Raw genomic sequence first — 26,953 nt, forward strand, 5'->3', positions numbered from 1 at the left:
TTTTTTGCAATGAAGCATCTAATGAGCGTGTGAATGGCTGATCCTGTGTTATCAGCTGTGTACAATGTAACTGAAAAAGACCTGGGTGTATTGGTGGACGACAAGCTCACGTTTGGTGGCCAGTGTCAGGCAGCTGCTGCAAAGGCAAATAAAATAATGGGATGCATTAAAAGAGGCATAGATGCTCATGAGGAGAACATAATTTTACCTCTATACAAGTCATTAGTGCGACCACACTTAGAATGCTATGTACAGTTCTGGTCTCCGGTGTATAAGAAAGACATAGCTGAACTAGCGAGGGTGCAGAGAAGAGCGACCAAGGTTATTAGAGGACTGGGGGGTCTGCAATACCAAGACAGGTTATTACACTTGGGGTTATTTACTGTGGAAAAACGAAGGCTTAGGGGTGATCTTATTACTATATACAAGTATATGAGGGGACAGTACAAAGACCTTTCTACTGATCTTATTACTCTGAGGCCTGAGACGGGGACAAGGGGGCATCTTCTACGTCTGGAGGAAAGAAGGTTTAATCATAATCACAGACGCGGATTCTTTACTGTAAGAGCAGTGAGACTATGGAAGTCTCTGCCGCATGATGTTGTAATGAGTGATTCACTACTAACATTTAAGAAGGGCCTGGATGCCTTTCTTGAAAAGTATAATATTACAGGTTATATATACTAGATTCCTTGATAGGGCGTTGATCCAGGGAACTAGTCTGATTGTCGTATGGAGTCAGGAAGGAATTTTTTTCCGCAATGTGGAGCTTAGTGTTTGCCACATGTGGGTTTTTTTTGCCTTCCTCTGGATCAACATGTTAGGCTATGGGTTGAACTAGATGGACTTAAGCCCCCGTCTCACATAGCGATATCGCTAGCGATATCACTGCTGAGTCACGGTTTTGGTGACTCACCAGCGACCTCACCAGCGATGTCGCTGTGTGTGACACTTTGCAACGATCAGGCCCCTGCTGTGAGGTCGCTGATCGTTGCAAAGTGTCCTGGACCATTTTTTGGTCGTTGGCCTCCCGCTGGCCAGTACACATCGCTGTGTGTGACCAGCGGGACCAACGATCTGGCTGGTAACTATGGTAAACATCGGGTTACTAGGGGCACGCGCGCACTTAGTAACCCGCTGTTTACCATGGATACCACTCTGCTACGGTGCACGGAGGCTCCCGCGCACCGTAGCAGAGTGGTATCCATGGTAAACAGCGGGTTACTAGGGGCACACGCGCACTTAGTAACCCGATGTTTACCATAGTTACCAGCCTGCTCCTGCTTGCAGCAGGCTGGTAACGGGAGCAGGACATCGTGGAACGATTCTTTCCACGATATCGCTGCTCCCCTCATCGCTGGTGAGCCTGCCTGTTTGACAGCTCACCAGCGATGTATTAGCGATGCAGCAACGATCCCTGACAGGTCGTATCGTTGTCGGGATCGCTGCTGCATCGCTTAGTGTGACGGGCCCTTTAGTCTTCCTTCAACCTTAAAAACCATGTTACTATAGAGGCGTTATCTGTCATTGTAATCCTGCCTCTGCTGATAAAGAAACTGCTGTAAACTCTTCCTGAAATAACAAGGAGTCCAAAATAGCCCAAGTGGCCAGTGTGAGAATTGCAAACTTAGTAATTGTGTTTTTAAATAATGATAGCGATATGATAAAAAATTGCCAAAATGTAAAAAAAAATGCAAGTTGCTATATAAACCTGATTTAAACAATAGATCATTTTCTGACGATCGCTTCCCTTTATGGAGTTCGAATCTATGCTAAAATGGTCTTTTATCAAGTAACAGCCTTGAGACTACCTCTTGAAGCTCATCAAGAGAATGCCAAGAGTGTGCAAAGCAGTCATCAAAGCAAAAGGTGGCTACTTTGAAGAACCTAGAATATAAGACATATTTTCAGTTGTTTCACACTTTTTTGTTAAGTATATAATTCCACATGTGTTAATTCATAGTTTTGATGCCTTCAGTGTGAATGTACAATTTTCATAGTCATGAAAATGCAGAAAAATCTTTAAATGAGAAGGTGTGTCCAAACTTTTGGTCTGTACTGTATATAGTGTATGAGTGTAATGAGTATGCATGTATATGTGCCTATATGTGTGTACAATATAAATGTACTAAAAACCAAGCAATGTGAACTGAGGTCTAAGATGGTACACATGCAAGAAATAGGAGCATGTTCACACTAGCAAAAAGAAGCAAAACCTACAAAAGACAAAAAATATATCTCATACCCTACCAACATTATATATAAATGTAAAGCAAAGTTGCATATGAAATATAGGGTACTTCGTGAACTATTTTTGATCAAAAAAAGTATACAAGCCGTCCCACCAGCGACAAGGTGACCCTAAATTAGGATGGTCCTACACTGTCTATATTAAAAACCTAACTGTATATCAAAGTTGAAGTAATGCATATAAAAGGGTAGACAAATAGGACTGGGTCCCAACTCCAGACCACCTAGGCCCGTTAAGGGTGCAAATTAAGGGTGTGGCATCCCCTTTGTTGAGCTGATTAGTATATATGTAGCTTACCACGGGCCTAGGTGGTCTGGAGTTGGGACCCGGTCCTATTTGTCTACCCTTTTATATGCATTACTTCAACTTTGATATACAGTAAAGTTTTTAATATAGACAGTGTAGGTACCGTCCCAATTTAGGGTCACCTTGTCGCTGGTGGGACGGCTTGTATACTTTTTTGATCAAAAATAGTTCACTAAGTACCCTATATTTAATATGCAACTTTGCTTTACATTTATATATAATGATGGTAGGGTATGAGATATATTTTTTGTCTTTTGTAGGTTTTGCTTAATATAAATGTACTGTAATGTAATTGTACAGAATATTGTTGTTCCTTATGTGCATGGTATAGAGCTACTAGTGTTGGTATAGTAGTACAATTATGTACAGTATAGCTGTACTATTTATGTGTACTGTATAACAGTACTAGTGATATGTTTGCTATAGCAGTACAATTATTGTGTACAGTAAAGCGTTACTATTTATGTTTATGATACAGCAGTCCTATTCACGTGTATAGCATATTAGTGAAATTATGTACAGTATAGCTGTACTATTTAGTTGTACTGTATAACAGTACTCGTGATATGTTCGGTATAGCAGCACAATTAGTGTACAGTGAAGCATTACTATTTATGTTTATGATAAAGCAGTCCTATTGTCCTATTCATGTGTATAGCATATCAGTAATATTGCTATTGCTATGACATATAGTGATACTATTCTGTGTGTGGTATAGCAGCACTATGTAGCTGTACAGTAGTGTATACTATTTATGTGCAAATGGGAACCCACTTTGACACTTTAGGGACTCCTGAGCAAATGAAAGCTGAGCTATGCCTGTAATCTGATTTTACTCTCACCTGTAAAGTTCTTTGCCAGCCTCCACACCTATCCAATCAATGGCAAAATCCACCTGTCTCACAAATGGGGAGACACGACGAGCAACAGAATGTGCCACAGAGAGAAGAACATGAGGATGAGAACGGAGAATCCTAAAACACAGAGAGTGGTGGAAGTAGTCATTGAGATCTCGGGTCGGCACAGGATGAAACTTGCAGAAATTCTGACTTTAATAATTCTAAAAAATATGAACTGATGGTGAAATAGAAATCAACGAATATCAGTGTGAATACGTCCATTAGGAAAGTAAGAGCATTTCCAAATCAAATACAGTGCTCAGCATAAATGAGTACACCTCAACAGATTTGTCAGAAAACCTTTAGTCTCCTTTCAGAATTAACATTTTCTATGGTATAACATACTACAAAAATAATCCCACAAATGTGGTCCATTGATTGCAAACAAGATTTGTTATTTTACATACCTAAAGAAAGTCATTTTCCTAATAAATTTATTCAAGACCATGTGGCAAAAATGAGAACACCCCAATGAAAGTTTTGGAACAAAAGATGAAGTTTAGACTGCAAAATTCCAATGAACAAGAATTTAACCACAGGTAAGTCGAATTATTCATTAAACAGGTGTCCAGCAGACAGTTTTAGGGATACCATGACAGAGGGGCCAGAAGACTGTGGTGTCTGGTTTCATTAATTCCTGCACTGGCTAGAAGTACTTCACCATCATATTAAACAGTGCAGGTGTTTTCCTTGCTAGCAGTGCAAGGGTTATTCTGTTCAGTTGAAGTTCCTGGAGCTTTCCTACCTGGATTGTCTCAGCTGTTCAGTGTTGGCCTCTCCCCTCTGCTATATATGTTTGCCTCTAGCCAGTGTTAGTTCTTACTGCCTGCTTCTGGAGTTGGAGGTGTAGTTCATGGTTGGAGTTGGCGTTTGGAGATTGGTCAGGAGATTGTTGCTTGGAGTTATGTCTGTATGTACATCCTCATCCTCTCTTATTTGGTTTCTCTTTCCTTAAACTACCCTGTGTACCACTCTGTTTGGTGTGTGAATTTTGTATTGTTGGTATTTTCATTTATCCCTGTCTGTCTTCCCTTGTTTGTCTGGTTAGTGTGTTCCTATACACTTCAGCTTCACACAACCCTGGGTGGGGGAGGTGACAGATAAGGTTTGACATAGAAGCATAGCAAGGCATGTGAACCCGGCGTCTCCACCTTCAGGAGTAATCCGGGGGACAGGGATAGACTAGGGCACCCCTAGTTCTAGGGACCTGGTTAAAGCCCATAGTCCCAACACCGTCGTGAAAAGGCTGTTGTTTAACAAAGAAAATTTCCCATTTCATGCTGTCAGCAATGGCACCACATGGAAGAGAAACATCACAAGACCTGAGAAAGAAAATAATTTCTTTACAAAAGAAAAATTAATGCTACAAGAAGATCAGCAAAGCTTTACTGATCAGTCGGAATACTGTAGAAAAAATGATACAAAAATTTAGCAAAGATGGAACGGCAACAATCTCAGACGTCCAGGCCGACCATGAAAGTTAACACCTAAACAGGAGAGTCATCTGATAAAAAGTGTTGAAGAAAATCGATACGCAAATTCACTGCAGTTAGCTAAGAAGTAAGAAGCCAAACTGGGGTGAGTGTTTCCCATGGCAAAATACGGTGTACACTGCAAACTGAATGTCATTCATGGATGTTGTACATGATGGAAGCCTCTCTTAAAGCCCATGCACAAAAAAGCAAGCCTACAATTTGCCAGGGTCCAAGCTGAAAAATCTAAAGACTATTGCGACTCTATACTCTGGAGTGATGAGACCATGATAAATATTTTTGGAACTGATGGCTTAAAAACGGTATGGTGTCACAAAGGTGAGGAGCTCTGCACGGTGCCTACAATGATACTTGGAGGTGGCAGTGTTCTTATGCTAGGCTGCATAAGTGCCGCTCGTGTCGGGGAGCTACACTTCATTCATGGTATCATAAATTCACAGATGTACTGCTTGGTATTGAATGAGAAGTTTCTGCCATCACTCCGTGCACTTGGTAGACGTGCACTTTTCCAACATGACAGTGCTCCAAAACACACATGTAAGGCAACTATTGCATTTCTGAAGAAGAACAGGGTGAAAGTGATTCAGTGGCCAAGTGTCTCCTGATCTGAACCCAACCGAACACCTACGGGGAAATCTGAAGAGACAAGTTGTCATCAGTCTCCATCCAGCATCCAGGTTCTAAAAGAGGTTGTTCTTGAAGAATGGAAAAAGACAGATGTTGCAATATGTCGCCAACTTGTTAATTTCATACCTCTAAAACTTGGTGCTGCCCTTAAAAATCACACTATGCTAATGTTCGGAAGTTAACATTATGCTGAGCACTGTAGTGTCTTCAAAATAAATGCAACAGGTAATTAATTGAGTAAAACTAAATTTTTCAGGAAATCTTATATTTAAAATCCCAAAAGAGACACAAGACAGGCAAGCAACAGATAAGATTGTGAAGAAACTGACTGGTAAAAGTGAGTGCGACTCAGGCAAAGGTAGGAGGTATCTTCTACGGCTCTAATGGTGAAGATCAGAGGTTCTCCAGTAAGAACAGTCAGCTGTCCAATCATCTCACCAGGTGCTGTCACAAAGATACAAGAGTCCTCTCGGCCTGTGACTCCTTGATAAATATGGAGGCGGCCTGAGAGGACATAGTGGAGCCCAACATCCTGGAAAGAGGAAAGAGTAGGTCGTAAGGAAACCTGAGATGTCAAACCTATGAGGGACCGTCAAATAAAGACCAGATATGTGATACATGAATAGGAAGAAATACAGGATAGTACAACAGAAAGAGATGGACCTTTCTCCATAACCAACCTGTTCTCCTTTCCGTGCAATAAAGGTCTCGGCCTTTACATGATGAAGTGACACCTTATTCTCCAGTGAAGAAGGATCCTGTAAAACAAGACATCAAGGGTTATTACTGAGAAAGACATAGACAGATTGGATAGAACTGCTATTAGATAATTGTATGTATTGAGCTGCTATATGGCCCGTTTATGATGGTTTGAACACTTTATGGTAGTTTTTAAGTGGCACTACTATTTATGCATTGTTTAGTGTTATTTGGACAATACTTAGAACTAATATTTTAAGTACTTTACTTTAAGGTATATTTTGACATTGTTTAGTATGGTCGGCACTGTAAGGAGGGAGTTAATGTCTTCAGGCCTATTAAATTTGACAGTTCGGGCTCATGGAGACGTCTGTACTTTCGGTCTGAGTGCGATCCGACAAAACATCGGATCGCACTCGGACCAATATTATTCTATGGGGCCATGCACATGTCCAATTCTTTGCTCAGACAGAGTCTGTCCAAGGAAAGGATCGCAGCATGCACAATTTGCATCCAATATTCGGATAGCTCTCAGCCATACAAGTCAATGAGTCTGTGGAAAATATCGGAGTTCGGTGCGATTTTCACTGACTTACAGAATGGAGAAGATGAAGAATTTTTTTTCCATCTTCTTCACATCTGAAGAAAATCATGTCACACTCTGATCAAACTCTGATCATAATTTGATCAAAATGTGATTAGCATAACCGGCCCGATTCTCTCAGGTGAAAGAAAATATGGTCGTCTGAATCTGGCTTAAGGATATTGTAGCGTTCATGAAAACACTAGAGCAAAGAACTGATGAGGGGAGTGACTAAGCTGGGTGGACACAGGGAGTGTCTTTTACTTAATTTGTAGATATGAATTTTGCTATTTGCTATCATGTATAAACTGCCTAAACTTATGTGCAGAATGTCCATATTAAAGAAGCCTATAAATATACGAACACACAGGGAACTCCCTGGAGATTGGAAAACATATGCCTGTGTATTTTTTATATTCTCTCTAGCCATAATCTGAATCCCAAAGATTTCTAAATTTGAGTAAGAGCCACTCTAACAGCACAGCATATATGGTATACTTGGATACAGTTTAGTATGGTTGATTTACTATATGAAACAAAAACAACAAATATATGTCACCTCCAGGTCCATCTGTTTGGCCAGCTTTCTCATTCCATCCTCTAATAGTCTTTTTATCTTCTCCTCAGTCTCCAATTCCTCAGTTTTCCAAGACAATCCAGAGAATGTAGTAAGCATAAAGTATTTATACATAGTTCACCAGTATACCCAACCCACTACAGCTTTTTAGCAGTTCCTTTAATGGACAGAAGAACTTGTAGGCTCCTTAGTCAAAGAGCCACTACTAGCATCAACCTGCGGGCTCTTGCGGCAAGGGGCCACTACTAGTATCTGCACCCACTATTGCTGTGTCTCAGATCCCAAAGGCAAAACTTTACCACGTTAGGTGAAGATGTAGGTGTCTGTAGCCTATGACTCTGCTCCAGCTCACAGTCCAGAGACCGCCAAAAGCCTAAACAAGACATCAGACTAGCATTAGAAAAAAGAAAGGTGAACCCTACAGAATTCTTAACTTACAAAATGTGAAAACACAGTAAAAACAAGATCAGAAGGCTCCAACCAGAATCAATACAAGAAGAAAAATGTGTCTACAATTCTGGATTATCTTCATGTTCCTAAAACAAAAAGTTGTGATCTCTGCTGGATTCTATTACAGGGATTGTTCTCCTACTCGAGAATAACTGATGGATGGACCTTAGCTAAGACTTGTGGCTTTACAATCTTTATGTCCTACTGCTGAGAGCAGAGATGGGGGAGGCTCCTGCTTTAGGCAGTAGTATTACAGTCAAATGCAGGATAGTGAAGAGGTGTGACATGGGAAACAACCTGGGATACATCGAAAAGATTTGTTTATATATTGTTAGTTGCCGTATGAGACAAACTAAGAATAAAGCAATTAAAGCAGGCAGTGATGAGGCATTTTTACAATGCAAAATTTCTATGTTTAGTGTACCTATAAAAAAAATTACTGAAAAGATCAGAGAGCATCAAGAAGGTTGGGGGTGTGATTACCTAGCTACTTTTACTAATGGGAAAGCATATGATGGTATTGAAAACCATAACAGAAAAATCTGGTCTAGAATCTAGATTAGGAGTGGTCTTCTCAAAGAGGTGGTCTTTTGCAAAGGTTGCCCTGTTAAATTATTGTTATGTGACTAATGGTTACAAAAGAACTTTAGCCAAAGTTCACACCTGGTCTTCCTGAAGAAGCAGATTTGCAACTTGCCAGTGGTGGAGGTCTCCGGCCAGTTGGCGATGACATAGATGTACTTTCCCGATCTCCTTGGTCATCTTATATATGAAAATATAAAAATGATAATATTTTATGGCTGGTCACACATTTCGTATAAGGTTAATAACAGGTGCATGAAGGAATATTTCTCTATAGTGTTGAAAAGTAATTTCCGAAGATGGTATTTTGAGATACGCTATTGACGAACAGTGAGTAGTCAACAGCTTAAAGATATCTTGATCAAACACAACATTTAACTTGGCATTATTGGAGGAGGCTATCCTCCTCCAATCTTACCCTCTCGGGAATCCTAACTTTACCTTCAACGTGCGTCATACTTCTAGTAAAACGAGGTCTTGCAGCTCGAGCAGTGCCTGGTTCAGCCTGGAGGTCCTGATCAGAGAGAGACACCTCCCTGGTTATATTTTCTAAGCACCACTCTTATCAAACCCATATAAACTAAAGATAATGGTTCTTACATGCTGGAATAGCTCAATAGTAAGTCCCAGATAATGATGGAGAGCAAGAAATGTGACTCTTTGTAGCCGAAGGGCAATGATCTGTAGAGACAGAAAAGCACAACTGGGATACTGAGGTATAGGCATTTTTGAATAAGAGTTATAGGCCAGTGATCTATGATGTTATTTTATGTAGCATCTAACTTTAGGGTGAGAAAGACAAGCCTGTCAAAAGACCAAGGTAGCTCTGTTACCTTGCAATGCCTAGTGTAGGTCTTAGGGGATTGCGTATTAATGGTATTCTCTCTATGGTGCTTTTTGAATCTCTGTGATTGGAGTTCCATTTCTGGGACCCTCATGTATTGGGAGAAATGGGGTCATCTGCTCCCATGTTTGGCAGGCTGGAGGGCACTAGGCAATGAGGTGAGGAGGTGGCCGTAAAAGCACGTAGCGTAGATTGTAGAAGGTGCAAAAGCTTCCCGTAAACTTTAATGAAGAGAGATGAACACATTCCCTTTCTATTCCTTTGCAAACAGGGGAGCAGTGAAGTTTCAGAAGTGGAATCTCCATCTATCAAATTGAATGTCTCCGATTGGAATACTATTTTGATATGATTGTAATGACTCATCGTCTCATTACAGTTTTTTGGACATCATAGAGTTCTACATGAGACCCGTGTGGCACCCCAGGGGTCTGGTTTCCACAGTAACGGCAATGTTATGTCTGAGAGCAGGTGGGAGGTCTCTTGGTCAGGGATCCTGTGCATGCCACACCTCCTGCCCAGTCCTGGGAGGGGAAGAACTTCCCCTATATAAACCTAGGGCTGAGGCAGGGTTAGTGAGTAGAGAAGAAGTAGAGACAGAGAAGAGAAGCAGATATAGGAAAGAACATCAGGAGCTCTGTGGGAGCAGTGCTACAAGGAGTCAGGGGCTGGCAGCTGCAGAGCTCGCCCTGACTGAGAAGTTATCACCGGACCCGGAGTCCGAGGCTGTGGGGACTAACTCCTATCCAGCAGCAGAAACCGACCGGCAGGGGATTGCAGGTCCTCTGGCCCAGAAACCCGAAGGCACGGTCACACGCGTGGGACCAGCACCGCCGTCGTGGAGCGGAAGCTACTAGAAGGCCCCGAGTCACCGGCCATACGGGTGAGCACCACACGGTACACTCAGGGACGTGGGCTACTTATACCCGCTTCTAGCAAGGTAGCCAGAAGAGTATCGTTAGTTTGGGAGGCCTACAACTCCGCCTGGCCAGGGGAGATCCCATCTGCTCAAGGACTGACCAGGCCCCAATCGCTAGCCAGTACTCCGGGAGGGTCTATCGTTGTCACCAGTAAAGACCCTGAACTACACCGTACCGTCTCTGAGTGGTTCCTGCTACCCCCATCATCCACGTCGGCTGCCCTGAGGCCATACCCCTCCCGTTGGGGGTTATACTATCACGCTGCACAATCCTACCACCGGCCTCAGCGGTCTGCCCTGCAGCAGCAGCTCCTTAGCTGTACTCAACGGGTGGCGTAGTCGTCCAACATCTACCGCTAATACAGCGCCACTTAGTCTGACTCCCTGGGCACGGACCGGATCACCGCCACGAGACTACAACCCTCAAGAGATCCGGCTCCGGGTAAGCTCCCGCATGCGCAACGCAGCGCGACACAGGCCCAGGGGCGCGTCAACTTTTGGCGTAGTCGGCAGGATTTCGTGCCCGCAACCACCGGGTACTGCGTGCCTGAAAAAGACTGTTCAAACTTACCTGTGGTGAAGATTCCCGCCATCCGGCGCCATCTTCCGCTTCCTTCCCGCCATCGGTGGAGTTTTCCCGCCATCCGGCGCCATCTTCGGCCTTCTTCCCGCCATACGTGGAGTTTTCCCGCCATTGGACGCCATCTTGAGGACACCGCGCGGGAAGAAGAGGAGCGTGGACTCCGAAAGCACGCGAGAACTGAAGCCCCGCCTCACGTCCGGACGTTGCGTAAGGTCCTGGAAGGAGCCCAGCAGACGCCGACGTCACAGGAGCGCGACGGATGGTCCTCAACCCTGACGATCCACTGCGGAGCCGCGGCCTACGGAAGAGGATCATCGCAAGGTAGGCCACGGTCCACTAGGGGGGAGAAGGATGTCGGATACGGAGGAGAGCTTCACCGCTTCAATCCCCGCCAGCGCCACCGCTGTTGCGGTCATGCCTTTCACCATGCCCTATATCCCGGGGGCAGCCTGGCTACCCCAGTACTCAGGGGAGTCACATACCCTGCATGACTTTAGAGAAAAGCTGGATAGCCTCTTCCAGGTGTACCCCCTCACAGAGGAGCAAAAAGTGAGCATCCTGGTGGCCCAATTAACCGGAGCAGCCCAAAGGGAGGTAAAGTCCTGGCCACCTGGGGGGAGGACTGTCGCAGGGATACTAACCCGGCTGAGGGACACCTTTGATACCCGCACCTCAGCCGAGATCAAGCTTAGATTCAACGGGTGCAAACAGCGGGCACATGAGAGTATAAGGGACTATGCCCTGAACCTACAAGAGGCCCTGAGAGCCATTAAGCAGACCGATCCTGACGGCGTGAGAGACGAGGACAGGCTGTTGACTGAACAATTTATAGAGGGTTTATATTGCAATGCCCACCGAACCCAGTTGCGGGCAATGGCCTTACAGGACCCTCATCTGGGATTTGCACAGTTCAAGGACAGAGCCATCCGGGTGCTTCGAGAACCGGCACCAGGTGGCGTTGTGACCCCCAGACGCCCCACTACCACTTACCACCAGGAGGCGGCGCCCTTGTCGGCAGGGCCTGTGGGAGCTGATGCGCAGGCTTTGAACAATGACCCGGCTCCAGACCTGCACCATCAGGTCCAAGAGCTAGCTAAAAGCGTTGCTGCGCTAACCCGAACTGTGCAGTCTTTACAGGTTTCCACTCCAGGGAAGATCCAGCTGGCATCCGGACCGGAGGACATCCCGTGGCGTCGACCAAGGAGGACCCCACCGGCCAGAGGAAGACCCAGCGACCGATACAACGAGGACGGACGACCCATCTGCCGCCGCTGCAATCAACCCGGACATATGGCAAGGTACTGTCCTTTAAACTGGCACAACCTGGGGTAGAGGGCCAACCCCCAGGAAAAAGATCACCAGGCCCATCGAACTGGCGCGACAAATATGTGGGAGGACGTCCAGTCTTACCCGTGGTACTGGATGGCATTCCTATGAGTGCCCTACTGGACACCGGGTCACAGGTCACCACCATCCCGTACGTGCTCTTCAAGCAGTACTGGAATGACTCGGATATCACCCGCTACCCTGACGAAGACTTGAGTATCATCGCCAGTAATGGTCAGCCCGTGCCACAGATTGGATTTAAAGAGGTGACCATTAAAATCGGTAGAGTCGAACTGGCAGCACAGGGACTGATCATTGTAGACATTGACAAACACGAGAGTCACCCAAAGATAACTCTAGGAACTAATGTAATTGAAAATTGTCTTGCAGAGGTGATTTTCCTTTTACAGCAGGTTGCCAAGAACGCCAGCTCCGGCCAGCAGCGAGTGCTCCAGAAAGAGATCCGGGCACTGATGCGACAGCAACAGCTAGAACTCTCCGGTGGTGAGATTGGTAGCGTGCGAATGTGTGACCCTTTCCCTATTGCCATGCCCCCGAAAAGTGAAATGATGATTTGGTGCCGGGCAGCTATTGGTCTGAGAGGTAGAGATTACCAGGCAATGGTAGAACCAGTTTACTCAGACAGTAGGCCCACCATTTTGACAGCACGGGGGGTGGTCAATGTACGCCATGGGAGGGTGCCCGTTCGCATAATAAATATCGGGAAGAGGGAAGTGTACCTGCCCCGGTATGCCACGCTAGCCAAATTGTATACCATCAATCAAGATTCCATACAGTCCGTAGAACCCTTGCCTCCATCTTCCCCGGAGGAAGGTAACGGCTCTCAGAAAACAATGGAGGACTGGTGTCAGCAACTACATTTGGGTACTGACTCCACTCCCTCACACCAGAAACAGGGAGTCTATCGGGTGGTGCAAGAGTACGAGAGAGTGTTTAGTAAACACCCGTTAGACTTCGGGCGAGTCAAGGGGGTAGAACACCACATCCCCACGGGAGACCATCCTCCCATAAAAGAGAGGTATCGACCCGTACCCCCTGCACACTACCAACACGCCAAGGGGATGCTTAGAGACATGAAGGAGGCTGGGGTGATCAGGGATAGCTGTAGCCCCTGGGCAGCTCCACTAGTCTTAGTCAAAAAGAAAGACAACACCATGAGGATGTGTGTAGATTACCGGAAAATTAACCGTATCACACACAAGGATGCATACCCCTTACCAAGGATAGAGGAGTCTTTGGCTGCTTTAAGATCTGCTAACTTCTTCTCTACCTTGGATCTCACTAGTGGGTACTGGCAGGTTCCTGTAGCAGAGGCGGACCGGGAGAAGACCGCATTCACCACCCCGATGGGACTTAGCGAGTTTACCTGCATGCCGTTCGGACTCTGCAATGCACCAGGAACCTTCCAACGATTAATGGAGTGTTGTCTAGGCCACAGAAACTTCGAGACGGTCCTGTTGTACCTGGACGATGTCATCGTATATTCCAAGACGTATGAGGACCACCTGAAACACCTGGCGGAAGTGTTCAAAGCTCTGGCAAGCTACGGCCTAAAGGTGAAACCCTCCAAGTGTCACCTCCTGAAACCAAAGGTGCAGTACCTGGGACACGTGGTGAGCGCTGATGGAGTGGCTCCCGACCCTGATAAGATCACCGCAATTAAGGAATGGCCAAGTCCCTCCAGTGTAAAGGAAGTGCGGCAGTTCCTCGGGTTGGTAGGCTATTACCGCAGATTCATCCCCGGTTTCACCAAAAAGGCAGCTCCTATGCAGGACCTCCTGATAGGCCAGTCCCGGAAGGCCAAGAACCAGAAGCCACCCTTCAGATGGGAGAAGTTAGAAGAAGAGTCCTTCCGCCAGCTGAAGATGGCCCTCACGGGGGATGAAATCCTGGCGTACCCTGATTACAGCCAGCCCTTTATCCTCTACACCGACGCAAGTAACATCGGGCTAGGAGCCGTGCTGTCCCAGATCCAGCAGGGGAAAGAACGAGTAATCGCTTACGCCAGCCGAAAACTGCGACCTACCGAAAGAAACCCTGAGAATTATAGCTCATTTAAGCTAGAGTTCCTGGCAGTGGTGTGGGCAGTCACCGAACGCTTTAAGCACTACCTCGCTTCTTCCCGGTTCACCGTGTACACGGATAACAACCCGTTGACACACCTGGACACTGCAAGACTCGGTGCCCTAGAGCAGAGATGGATGGCCCGTCTGTCCAACTACGAGTTCACAATCAAATACCGGGCAGGACGCTCCAATACCAACGCGGACGCCCTGTCCAGGATGCCAAACCTACCGGACGTAGGAGAAGATCCAGAGGGACTGGAAGAAGTCGAACTCCCCGCGTTCCACCGTCATGGGACTATCCAGTATTCCCATCGGGTAAGGAGTAAGCAAGCTGCTACGTTTAACCCCTTGCCTCACTACAACTGGGAGGAAACGCAAGACAGTGACCCTGCCGTCCGGCTGGTGAAGGAGATGCTGACTCGGCCAGAGGCTCGCCTTGACCCAGACGCTCCGGAGGAAGCCAAGCAACTGTGGGCTGAGAAGAGTCGACTGTTCCTTTACAAGGGGAAGTTGTGCCGCAGAATGGTTAACTCCCGGACGCATGAACTAATCTGGCAAGTAGTGGTGCCACGAAGAGACGCAGCCATGGTGATGGAAGCATACCACGACGGGGCTGGACACTTCGGATGGAAGAAGCTGGAGTTCCTGCTGCGTGGGCGGTTCCACTGGGTAGGCATGAGGGGAACCATCGAGAGGTGGTGCAGAGACTGTGGCCCGTGCAACCTAAGAAGGAAGGACCGTGCCAGCCAGAAGACTCCCCTGCAGTCCATCGTCACCCGGCAGCCGTTGGAACTGGTAGCCTTGGATCATGTAAAACTGACCCCAAGCAGAAGTGGCTACGTCTACGCGTTAACCATTGTGGATCATTACTCCCGGTTCTTGGTTGTCGTCCCCGTTAAGGACTTAACGGCTCAAACAGCAGCTAGAGCCTTCCAGCAGCACTTCTGCCGTCCACACGGGTACCCGGACCAAGTGCTGACGGACCAGGGACCTGCCTTTGAAGCGGAGGTCTTCCGGGAATTCTGCAATCTGTATGGCTGCCGGAAGATAAGGACGACACCCTATCATCCGCAAACTAATGGACTTTGTGAGAAAATGAACCAGGTGGTAATGGATCTCCTGAAAACGTTGCCCCTGGAAGAACGCAGTCTGTGGCCTGAGAAGCTGCCCGATCTAGTGGACCTATACAACCACATCCCGGTAGGTTCCACCAACTGTACCCCGGCTTACCTAATGAGGGCGAGACCTGGTAAGTTACCTGTTGACCTGGAAATGGGAGTCCTGACACCCGAGGACACTTCACCAGAAGCAGACTGGGACACAGAGAGGCAGCAGCAGTACCGGAAAGTACAGGAGAGCGTGGAGCGAAGTCTCTGTCAGGCTAGGGAAAGACAAGAGAAAACTTACAACCAGTATGCTCCCGCTGTTCCCCTGGTACCCGGAGAGCAGGTCTTGAAGAGGAAAAGACGGCTCCACAAGTTGGACGACCAGTGGGAGAAGGACCCGTACACCGTACTGCCCTCAAGCCACGAGAACCCGAAAGTCTGTACCATCAGTAAAGACGGAGGGGAGACCATAGCCATTGTATCCCGGGATCACCTGAAGAAGTGTCCTGAACAGCTACGGAACCCTGAAGAGGAACAAGAAGACCATCGACCCGTAGAGGAAAGGGAAGATATGGTTAGTACTGTGCTCGGAGACTTCCCTCGGTCCTGGACTCAAGTCAATGGTGCAGTTGTGGTACCCGTCCTCACGTTCCTCCAACCAGCATCCCAAGTGCCTACGGAGCAACAGGTAGAGCTGGAAGAGCAGCCGGTCCAGGAGGCAGAAGACTCCACACAAGCAGAACAGGAGGATCAACCCTCTGCTTATAGTGAGCCTGCCGTACCCCTAGTGAGTCAAAGAGCCGGTAGACAGCTGCCCAGTTTACCCTTGACAGCTCCTACACCCTGTAGTTCAGGGCTAGACAGTCAGCTCCGTAGGTCCACTAGGGCCACTAGAGGCCAGTTACCCGCACGTTGGAGGATTTGAAGTGTATAAATTGTTTTATTTGTGGTTACCTGTTTTTCTTGTTGCTTGTGTATAATTATGTGTTTCTAGTTATTTATAGGAGTCCTTGGTGGATTTACCGGGAATCCTTTGTGTATAGTTGGAGCGTAACCCAGGACGGACTAAAGACTGTTAAGGACTCGGGGCAGGACAGACCCCTACCTGGTTACGTCTCCCTGTTTTGGTGAAATGGACACCTTGCTTTTCTTCAAAGACTGCACCCGGTTGCGGACACGCCGTAACCATCTTTATGTGTTTTTCTTATTGTATTATTATTGTTTATACCTTGTTATGTTTTTCTAAAAATATGTTTAGTCCCGGAGTACTAAATTTCACTAGGGGGGAATGTGGCACCCCAGGGGTCTGGTTTCCACAGTAACGGCAATGTTATGTCTGAGAGCAGGTGGGAGGTCTCTTGGTCAGGGATCCTGTGCATGCCACACCTCCTGCCCAGTCCTGGGAGGGGAAGAACTTCCCCTATATAAACCTAGGGCTGAGGCAGGGTTAGTGAGTAGAGAAGAAGTAGAGACAGAGAAGAGAAGCAGATATAGGAAAGAACATCAGGAGCTCTGTGGGAGCAGTGCTACAAGGAGTCAGGGGCTGGCAGCTGCAGAGCTCGCCCTGACTGAGAAGTTATCACCGGACCCGGAGTCCGAGGCTGTGGGGACTAACTCCTATCCAGCAGCAGAAACCGACCGACAGGGGATTGCAGGTCCTCTGGCCCAGAAACCCGAAGGCACGGTCACACGCGTGGGACCAGCACCGCCGTCGTGGAGCGGAAGCTACTAGAAGGCCCCGAGTCACCGGCCATACGGGTGAGCACCACACGGTACACTCAGGGACGTGGGCTACTTATACCCGCTTCTAGCAAGGTAGCCAGAAGAGTATCGTTAGTTTGGGAGGCCTACAACTCCGCCTGGCCAGGGGAGATCCCATCTGCTCAAGGACTGACCAGGCCCCAATCGCTAGCCAGTACTCCGGGAGGGTCTATCGTTGTCACCAGTAAAGACCCTGAACTACACCGTACCGTCTCTGAGTGGTTCCTGCTACCCCCATCATCCACGTCGGCTGCCCTGAGGCCATACCCCTCCCGTTGGGGGTTATACTATCACGCTGCACAATCCTACCACCGGCCTCAGCGGTCTGCCCTGCAGCAGCAGCTCCTTAGCTGTACTCAACGGGTGGCGTAGTCGTCCAACATCTACCGCTAATACAGCGCCACTTAGTCTGACTCCCTGGGCACGGACCGGATCACCGCCACGAGACTACAACCCTCAAGAGATCCGGCTCCGGGTAAGCTCCCGCATGCGCAACGCAGCGCGACACAGGCCCAGGGGCGCGTCACCCGCTTCTTGAGCCAGAATAGAGTGCAACTCTTGGTGATTCTCTTGTCGGCAGACTCGAATTGCCCTAATGATACATAGACATAGAACAGGCTTACACTGGCTTCAAAAGTTTTACAAAAAAAATAGGGCCAATCAAAATCACACCAATTGCAGGTTAATCGTCTTGCAACTAAAATATGTAATAATCTAAAGACCAATCAATATAGTTCACAGAATGGGAGAAGAAAGAGCCACATTGAATGATAAGCACACCTGTCAAATAATGTAAATATATCAAAAGAATCTTTATTCCAAAAAAATATAGACATACAATTTAAAAACAATTAAAAGTCATACATCATGAGAATCTTGTCTCCTACAAAAAAATGGGAACATATACACAATGATATTGCCCCACATGAACAATGGATGGTAATATATTTTTTGTGAGCAGTTATATACTGTATATATACAGTACAGACCAAAAGTTTGGACACACCTTCTCATTTAAAGATTTTTGTGCATTTTCACGACTATGAAAACTGTACATTCACACTGAAGGCATCAAAACTACAAATTAACACATGTGGAATTATATACTTAACAAAAAGTGTGAAACAACTGAAAATATGTCTTATATTCTACGTTCTTAAAAGTAGTCACCTTTTGCTTTGATGACTGCTTTGCACACTCTTGGCATTCTCTTGATGAGCTTCAAGAGGTAGTCACTGGAAATGGTCTTCCAACAATCTTGAAGGAGTTCCCAGAGATGCTTAGCACTTGTTGGCCCTTTTGCCTCCACTCTGCGGTCCAGCTCACCCTAAACCATCTCGATTGGGTTCAGGTCTGGTGACTGTGGAGGCCAGGTCATCTGGCGTAGCACCCCATCACTCTACTCATTGGTCAAATAGCCCTTACACAGCCTGGAGGTGTGTTTGGGGTCATTGTTCTGTTGAAAAATAAATGATGGTCCAACTACACGCAAACCGGATGGAATAGCATGCCGCTGCAAGATGCTGTGGTAGCCATGCTGGTTCAGTATGCCTTCAATTTTGAATAAATCCCCAACAGTGTCACCAGCAAAGCACCCCCACACCATCACACCTCCTCCTCCATGCTTCACGGTGGGAACCAGGCATGTAGCGTCCATCCGTTCACCTTTTCTGCGTCGCACAAAGACACGGTGGTTGGAACCAAAGATCTCAAATTTGGGCTCATCAGACCAAAGCACAGATTTCCACTGGTCTAATGTCCATTTCTTGTGTTCTTTAGCCCAAACAAGTCTCTTCTGCTTGTTGCCTATCCTTAGCAGTGGTTTCCTAGCAGCTAATTTACCATGAAGGCCTGCTGCACAAAGTCTCCTCTTAACAGTTGTTGAAGAGATGAGTCTGCTGCTAGAACTCTGTGTGGCATTGACCTGGTCTCTAATCTGAGCTGCTGTGAACCTGCGATTTCTGAGGCTCATCAAGAGAATGCCAAGAGTGTGCAAAGCAGTCATCAAAGCAAAAGGTGGCTACTTTGAAGAACCTAGAATATAAGACATATTTACAGTTGTTTCACACTTTTTTGTTAAGTATATAATTCCACATGTGTTAATTCATAGTTTTGATGCCTTCAGTGTGAATGTACAATTTTCATAGTCATGAAAATACAGAAAAATCTTTAAATGAGAAGGTGTGTCCAAACTTTTGGTCTGTACTGTATATATAAACACCGCATAAAGCCCTAGAATGAGACCTTTTAACAAAAAGTATGTACTAGAAATCCCATACAATCAATATAACCACAAGATGGAGATGGGTACTAAGCAGAGTTCCACCTCTTAGTGATCTTCGCCAAACAAGGGGAGTGTATATAAGTACCACAAAAAGACCATATATCCACAGAGTATAATAATAGACCATAGATGTAGGTATATGCACAATAGTAAACCATACATATGGGTATATGCCATAGAGTACAATAATAGACCATACATATAGGTATATGCCCAAATGATAAGTAGTAAACCAGTCTTTACAGTGATGATCATAAAATATACATCCTGCAAAGGTGAAAAATGCCTCTATATAATATATTTCGGCCCAATGGGTATTGCCCCTATCAGAAACCCCATATAGAGTACCATGAAATGGATTTAAAAAAGTACTATAAATAAACCGTGCTAAAAAACACAATCAAAAAGCTGGACTATACAGGTGCCATTGTCCAGTCCAGAGGAAGATTCTTTATGTGAAAGGGAGGCAAATGACTTCTAAGTGTGGGACATCCCTAGAGAGGTACCCATTACCTATGGTAGCTTAGGGGTACCTCTCTAGGGATGTGCCACACTTAGAAGTCATTTGCCTCCCTTTCACATAAAGAATCTTCCTCTGGACTGGACAATGGCACCTGTATAGTCCAGCTTTTTGCTTGTGTTTTTTAGCACGGTTTATTTATAGTACTTTTTTTAATCCATTTCATGGTACCCTATATGGGGTTTCTGATAGGGGCAATACCTATTGGGCCGAAATATATTATATAGAGGCATTTTTCACCTTTGCAGGATGTATATTTTATGATCATCACTGTAAAGACTGGTTTACTACTTATCATTTGGGCATATACCTATATGTATGGTCTATTATTGTACTCTATGGCATATACCCATATGTATGGTTTACTATTGTGCATATACCTACATCTATGGTCTATTATTATACTCTGTGGATATATGGTCTTTTTGTGGTACTTATATACACTCCCCTTGCTTGGCGAAGATCACTAAGAGGTGGAACTCTGCTTAGTACCATCTCCATCTTGAGGTTATATTGATTGTATGGGATTTCTAGTACATACTTTTTGTTACAAGGTCTCATTCTAGGGCTTTATGCGGTGATTATATATATATATATATATATATATATATATATATACAGTATATAACTGCTCACAAAAAATATATTATTACCATCCATTGTTCATGTGGGGCAATATCATTGTGTATATGTTCCCATTTTTTTGTATGAGACAAGATTCTCATGATGTATGACTTAATTGTTTTTAAATTGTATGTCTATATGTTTTTTTGGAATAAAGATTCTTTTGATATATGTACATTATTTGACAGGCGTGCTTATCATTCAATGTGGCTCTTTTTTCTCCCATTCTGTGTGTCGTGTTGCCACATGATATAGCACCCGTTTTGTCTAAATTTACTTGATGTATTGGTGGTGCTTTCTATATATTTACATATCTATACGATCAATATGGTTGGACACATCTAACCAAGGATTGTTATTTGAAGAGCCAAGCTTTGGAGCAGTGATCTCCAACCTTACAGTTTGGAGTTGCCAAGACCATTACAAAAAAAATCATGCCCTAGACATTTATCACTCATATTAATGATATACATAAGGCAATGTAAAATAAGATATAAGGAAAGCATTTACCAACCTGAACAGTTCTGATCAGGCTTTGGGGATACGCCTTAAAGACAGCACAAAATGCCTCAACAGGAAGGCGCAGTACAGTGCTTTTTTCTACGGCCTTTGCCGTCACTGTGCGGTATGGCCTCTGGTGACCCTGCAAGAAGAGACAAGTTTTTTTATGAAAACGTCCCAATTTGAAAGAAAATAGTGAGATAAGTCACCAATAGAACAGACCATTCCTATAGGAGATAGTAAGGGTGTATAACCAGCTTTTGTAAAACAAATTGTGCTTTCAAGACCAGAAACAAATACCTTGTAGTCCATCAACAATGGAAGTAGTGGTGGAAAATGTTGGGAAATACCCACTCAGTCAATCACTCACCCCACCAGTGATCAGTAATTCGTTGAGTGAGTAATCCCGGCCAGTTCCTGTGTGTCAAGACTCAATCAGGAGGTAGAGACCAGCAGAGACAAGGTAAGCATCAGAATGGGCACCATGGCGTAAGAGTGAGTATATTTTTTTTATATATATATATATATATATATATATATATATATATATATATATATATATTGTATTTGGCGCTAAAAGTTGGAGATTCGATTCACACTTAAGACATAAGCAAATTTTATAGATATTCTGTTTACTTTATTCTTAGGTGTTCCTAATTCTTTATTTATTTCCACTCTTGCACTTATATTTAGTAGTTCTGTACAAGACAATCCTGAGCTCACGTACGTACAGTATGTGCTCACGTACGTACAGTATGTGCTCATACTAAGCCTAGTGGAAGACAGGGTAAAATGTTGTAAAACTGGAATAATGGAGGAGTGAAGTGATAAAGGAGGAACGTATAAGTCTCTGAATACTAACAAAGACTTAATTTTAGTTGAAAAGAAATACAAAAAAAACAATACCGGTAGCACCATCTTACTGTGAGGACATCCAGAATACTGAGCAGACTGTGCACATTGTCACCAGGAGCCACGGACTTCATGTAATGTCTGGTACCGTCCTTTGGGGAAAATAAAATTTTCTGATGTTATACCATGAAATGTACCCAATATTATGAGTTAATTGAGAGGATGAGACCCGGATGAATCTACTTCTCAAGACCACAGAAATGAACTAGATGAAATTGTGGCTGTATTGTCTGATACAAAGATCCAAATAATCTGTCGAATGGTCCCTGTGCTTTAAGGCAACTTGATTTCATTTGGTAGAAACTGATAAGGAGACAATCTACAAATCACTTCCTTCAAAAATTATGTTGCCCAGCCCCTGAAAATATCTCCAAATTGTAGAAGACTGGGTGTCTCCATTCTGTCTCACGTACTTTCCGCAGCCTGTTGCAATTCGTTTTTAGCAGCAGAGACCCCAAGTTGGATTACAGGACATGAGGGCAGGTATTTGTCTCTCTGCTCCTGCTCTCCTGTCTGACAAACAGGAATAACAGAGAGGAGGACTTTCAGTTCTGGACAGGCAAGCCATCGAACATTCGCAAAAGCAATAAACGGAGGGAAATACAAAAAAATACATATAGTTCTGGCACATTGCTGATAAAAAGTAACCGTTCACTCAAAGAGAGAGGATGAGGGTGGAGATACCAGGTGAAGGGCGCTCCCACAATAGCAGGTGTAATCAAATGGAAAAATTACCAAGAAGAATCCAAAAGAATAAAATAAAATAAGGGAAAATTTCATTTAAAAACACAACGCGTTTCGGTTGTATCCAGAAAGGAGGATACAGCTGAAACGCTTTGTGTTTTTAATTAAAATTTTCCCTTATTTTATTTTTCTGACACTTTTTTGGTAATTTTTCCATTTGATTACATCTGCTTTCGAGGGAGTGCCCTTCACCTTGTATCTCCACCCTCATTGCGCACTGCCGGAACTCCCTTGGAAGAATTTCCATCAGCACACCAGGTCGGCTGCAACTATTGGCTTTATTTCATGCATTCTAAGGAGCTAAAAGGAACCATTCACTCAAAGAGAGTGGATGAGGGTGGAGATGCCAGGTGAAGGGCGCTCCCACGATAGCAGATGTAATCAAATGGAAACATTTCCAAAGAAAGTTCCAGAAGAATAAAATAAAATAAGGAAAAATTTTATTTAAAAACACAACTTGTTTTGGTTGTATCCAGAAAGCAGGATACAGCCGAAACGTGTTGTGTTTTTAATTAAAACTTTCCCTTAAACTTCTGACACATTTTTGGTAATTTTTCCATTTGATTACATCTGCTATCATGGGAGTGCCCTTCATCTGGTATCTCCACCCTCATTGCGCACTGCCGGAACTCCCTTGGAGGAATTTCCATCAGCACACCGGGTCGGCTGCACCTATTGGCTTTATTTCATGCATTCTAAGGAGTTGTATCCAAATATGCACAACACCATCAGGTGAGCAAATTCCCTGTTTGTTCTTTTTCTCTTTTTTTTAAACTTACTACTCTTAGAAAGCGCCATTTTCTCTCCTTTTCCCTTACTGGTATATCAAAGAGAGTGGATGGCAAGTTACAAAGCTTACGAATCAGCATGGCATTTACTCTGTGCCAGGAGGAAATTAGTGAAATCCTAAGCAGAATGTCATTGAATTTCCTGTAATCAAACGGAATAAATTACAATTTGGAGGACCAGCCATAGAACGGATGCCTCTACAGAAGTGAAATCTTACTGGATCTGTGAGTGAAAGCTCCAGTCCACCTTCCAGGACTATGTAGATACTGGAGTCAGGCTGCCCAGGGCAGAAGACTAGATGTCCGGCTTCATAATACTCAAACACCACATGTTGACACAATGACAGGAAGAGTGGTCGCTCAAAGTGTCCCAGCACCCTAGACAAGACAACGGAAGCAGGAGGGGAAGACGATATGACAGATGGTTACATAAGCAAAAGTATAATTAACTCTACATGGTTCCTGCACACAGAGATTAGGTCTACACAGGAACAAGTAGACCACAGGACACGTCAACCCTGGTTACCAACATCTCACCGAATACTTTTCAGCATGTAAAGCACTTCAGGGGGCAAAGTCGGAGTCTCCAATTCGGGGGGGTGGCCGAGAAGCGGATTGGGTATAGACTCCTGGTGGTGTGGTGCCATGGGAGCCTGTTCCCAAACTCCACGTCGTATCCTGCAATGAAGGACCCTATAGAACATCATTTTATTCTTATATGGCGGCATTACAGCGCATTTCTCACTTTCTTCACCTTTGTTTTATGCTCAGCACTTTCTTCCTCTTTTTACTCTGCCAATAAATAGAGATATTATTATTATTGGCTCCGGCCTTCTGGCAATTCTTTGTAAAGGTCCATTTAGATGATACGATGCAATCACAACGGTCAATGTAAAAGTACTATTCAATCAAGAATTCATAGTAAAATGTTGTAGGCATTGAACGTAGATAAATGGGACTTAGCGGTTATATTCAAAGTCTTGCAACATCGAAGTCCTAAGGTCTATAAGATTCATCCACATTCCATAAAAAAAAATCCAAAAAGGTTTTTCTGGACTTTCCTTAAAGGGACTAACTCAATAACATTTAGGACCTATCCACAGGATAGGTCACAAATGTATAATCGGTGGAAGTCCAACTGCTGATTGGACCCCCATCAATCTTGAGAATGGGGGTCCAACGCTCCTATGTGAATGCCGCAATAGTGAAAATGCGTGAACACTGTTCCCTTTATCATCTATGAGAGGGAAATGCTCTATTCACACAGGGCACTTTGTGAACCCAGTTCTGATCATTGTGGGTCCCAGTAATTGGACCCCCACCGATCACCAATCCCAGCAGTCAATCCCTACTGATCAAATATTTGATCACCTATCCTGTGGACAGGTGATAAATGTTGTTAGTGGGATATTCTCTATAAGATAAGCCATCAATATCACATTGGCGGTAGTCCGGTTCACAGGCGATCAGCTGAACGAAGGGGGGTGGGTTGTGGAAGTTTAGAAAGAGCCACATACTCTTAATTGTTTGCAAATTCACTGACACATTGCTAAAGATTTTGTAGCGGTAGTAGCAGTCAGGTTGCTCAGTACCGGTATGACACGGTTCTGTATCAACTAAACAGTCAACCAATCCTACTTTGTACTCCTATAAAACTGAGCCTGTGGGGTGTGGCAGGGCTTCAAAGGAGATCAGACTAGGACTGGCCCACGGGTGAACAGGTGAATTCCCCGTTGGGCCCCACTGCATTAGTATGCCATACATCCTCCTATATGAGCTGTACTTGGCTGAATACAATTGATTCACTATGTACAGACAAAGGTGGCAGCTCATCATTTACAGTATTTAACAAACTATGTAGTTTATTATTATATACATTTGTGAATGAGTGGGCCCCCCAGAGTTGATGTCACTGGTGGGCCCTTGGCATCCCAGTCCGACACTGAAGGAGATAGTTAATTTTCCATATTGTAGTATAAGTTATAAACTTTTAATCTCAAGAGAGACCTAAAAAAGCATGTAAAAAAAAGTAGTTTTAAAAAAATAAGGAAAAAAGAAACAATTAAAAAATATTCTAACAAATAAAAAAACACAAATTTAAATCACCCTCTTTTGCCTTTCCAAAAAATAATGAAAACGATAAAAATAAGCATATTTAGTATTGCAGTGTCCGTAAAAGTCTGATTCATCCAAATAGAAAATGTATTAACCCGAAATAAAAACACCGCAAAGGGAAAAAAAATTAAAACTCCAGAATTGTCATATTTCGGTCACTTCCCAAAATGTAATTAACGCTTTTTACTATACTTTTACAATATCTTCTATTAAGTTAGTATACAGTATATTCAATTTTTTGTCACTTCTTTTAACCACTTTAATAGAAGATAGAGTAAAAAGATGTTGGCAGCTTTGTAAGGCCACGTTCACACGTTCAGTATTTGGTCAGTATTTTACATCAGTATTTGTCGGCCAAAACCAGGAGTGGAACAATCAGAGGAAAAGTATAATAGAAACACGTCACCACTTCTGGATTTATCACCCACTCCTGGTTTTGGCTTACAAGTACTGATGTAAAATATTGACCAAATACTGAACGTGTGAACGTGGCCTAAGAGAAAATCTCTATCAGCTGCTCTGGCATCTAAAAGACGTTGTGTGCACATACCATACACTGTTGGTCTATTTCTCTTCTTTTAATATTTCACACCACTTAGATCTTGTTTAAATTACAAAAAAACAAAAATAAGACTTTTGAAAGAAGGAGAGGTAAAAACAAGAGTGCAAAAATCTCTAAAGGACCAATTATGGAGGATCAATGTGTCCACCCTAATTTTACTCCTCCCCCAACCCCTCCCTTCCAGGTTTCTACTCCTTTAAGTTCTGATTCTCTCAATCCATTCACAACTATAGACAGTAATTGACTCACCCTTATGGTTAAAGGAGTTGTCCACAGTAAAGAATTTTGTAAAGAAAAAAAATTGTTGAACAAATAAGTCGATCACAGGGATCAGCAATCAAGAAAGAACAGAACAGCAAGTAGTTAAATCTCCTGCAGCGCCATCACAGGAGAAATGAAGTATAACACAGGTCTATGGACCTGTGTACTACATGGACAGGCAGAATTCTACCTAATTGTTGGAGGTCCTGAATAAAGAACTGCCCTGTAATAACTTAGAATGACTTAATAGTGTACTTGAAAACTATTTATTTGAATGAGACAACTCCTTAAAGCTTAGATACAGTACTTCCCCAGTTCCCCAGGATTCAGATGATCTACATCACACAAACCATTAGTGTACACCTGGTTATGTAATCTATGGCGTAACAAGAGTCCAATGGGCCCGGTGAAAAATGTGGACCTGCCCCCCACCTCTACATGTTGGCTGGTATATATGTCCCTCATTCTGGCCCCGATCTGGTGTATATATATATGTATATATGTATATTATATATATATATATATATATATATATATATATATGTATATATA

The 26,953-nt window shown here is 44.2% G+C and overlaps 1 protein-coding gene across 5 annotated transcripts in view; it reads right to left on the bottom strand.

The window, feature by feature from the left end:
* PNPLA6 (patatin like domain 6, lysophospholipase) overlaps positions 1–26,953 on the bottom strand; it is a 105,180-nt gene that overhangs the window by 48,853 nt on the left and 29,374 nt on the right. For all 5 annotated transcript variants that reach the window (XR_012251352.1, XM_073653888.1, XM_073653885.1 and 2 more), the window contains exons 5-17: positions 24,218–24,255; positions 24,001–24,141; positions 23,682–23,841; positions 21,943–22,023; positions 21,033–21,161; positions 9,068–9,148; positions 8,909–8,981; positions 8,549–8,647; positions 7,735–7,808; positions 7,418–7,495; positions 6,257–6,334; positions 5,906–6,108; positions 3,400–3,531 (exon numbers count right to left, since the gene is read on the bottom strand). Coding sequence is in view for 4 of the 5 variants with exons in the window: in XM_073653888.1 (XP_073509989.1) it covers positions 3,400–3,531; positions 5,906–6,108; positions 6,257–6,334; positions 7,418–7,495; positions 7,735–7,808; positions 8,549–8,647; positions 8,909–8,981; positions 9,068–9,148; positions 21,033–21,161; positions 21,943–22,023; positions 23,682–23,841; positions 24,001–24,141; positions 24,218–24,255 (1,367 nt within the window). In the remaining variant the exon portion in view is untranslated. The remainder of the gene's footprint in view (positions 1–3,399; positions 3,532–5,905; positions 6,109–6,256; positions 6,335–7,417; positions 7,496–7,734; positions 7,809–8,548; positions 8,648–8,908; positions 8,982–9,067; positions 9,149–21,032; positions 21,162–21,942; positions 22,024–23,681; positions 23,842–24,000; positions 24,142–24,217; positions 24,256–26,953) is intronic.

The sequence above is a fragment of the Phyllobates terribilis genome, unplaced genomic scaffold (genome assembly GCF_046119375.1).
Source record: "Phyllobates terribilis strain yellow unplaced genomic scaffold, ASM4611937v1 Scaffold_11__3_contigs__length_659146591, whole genome shotgun sequence".
NCBI classification, from domain to species: domain Eukaryota; kingdom Metazoa; phylum Chordata; class Amphibia; order Anura; family Dendrobatidae; genus Phyllobates; species Phyllobates terribilis.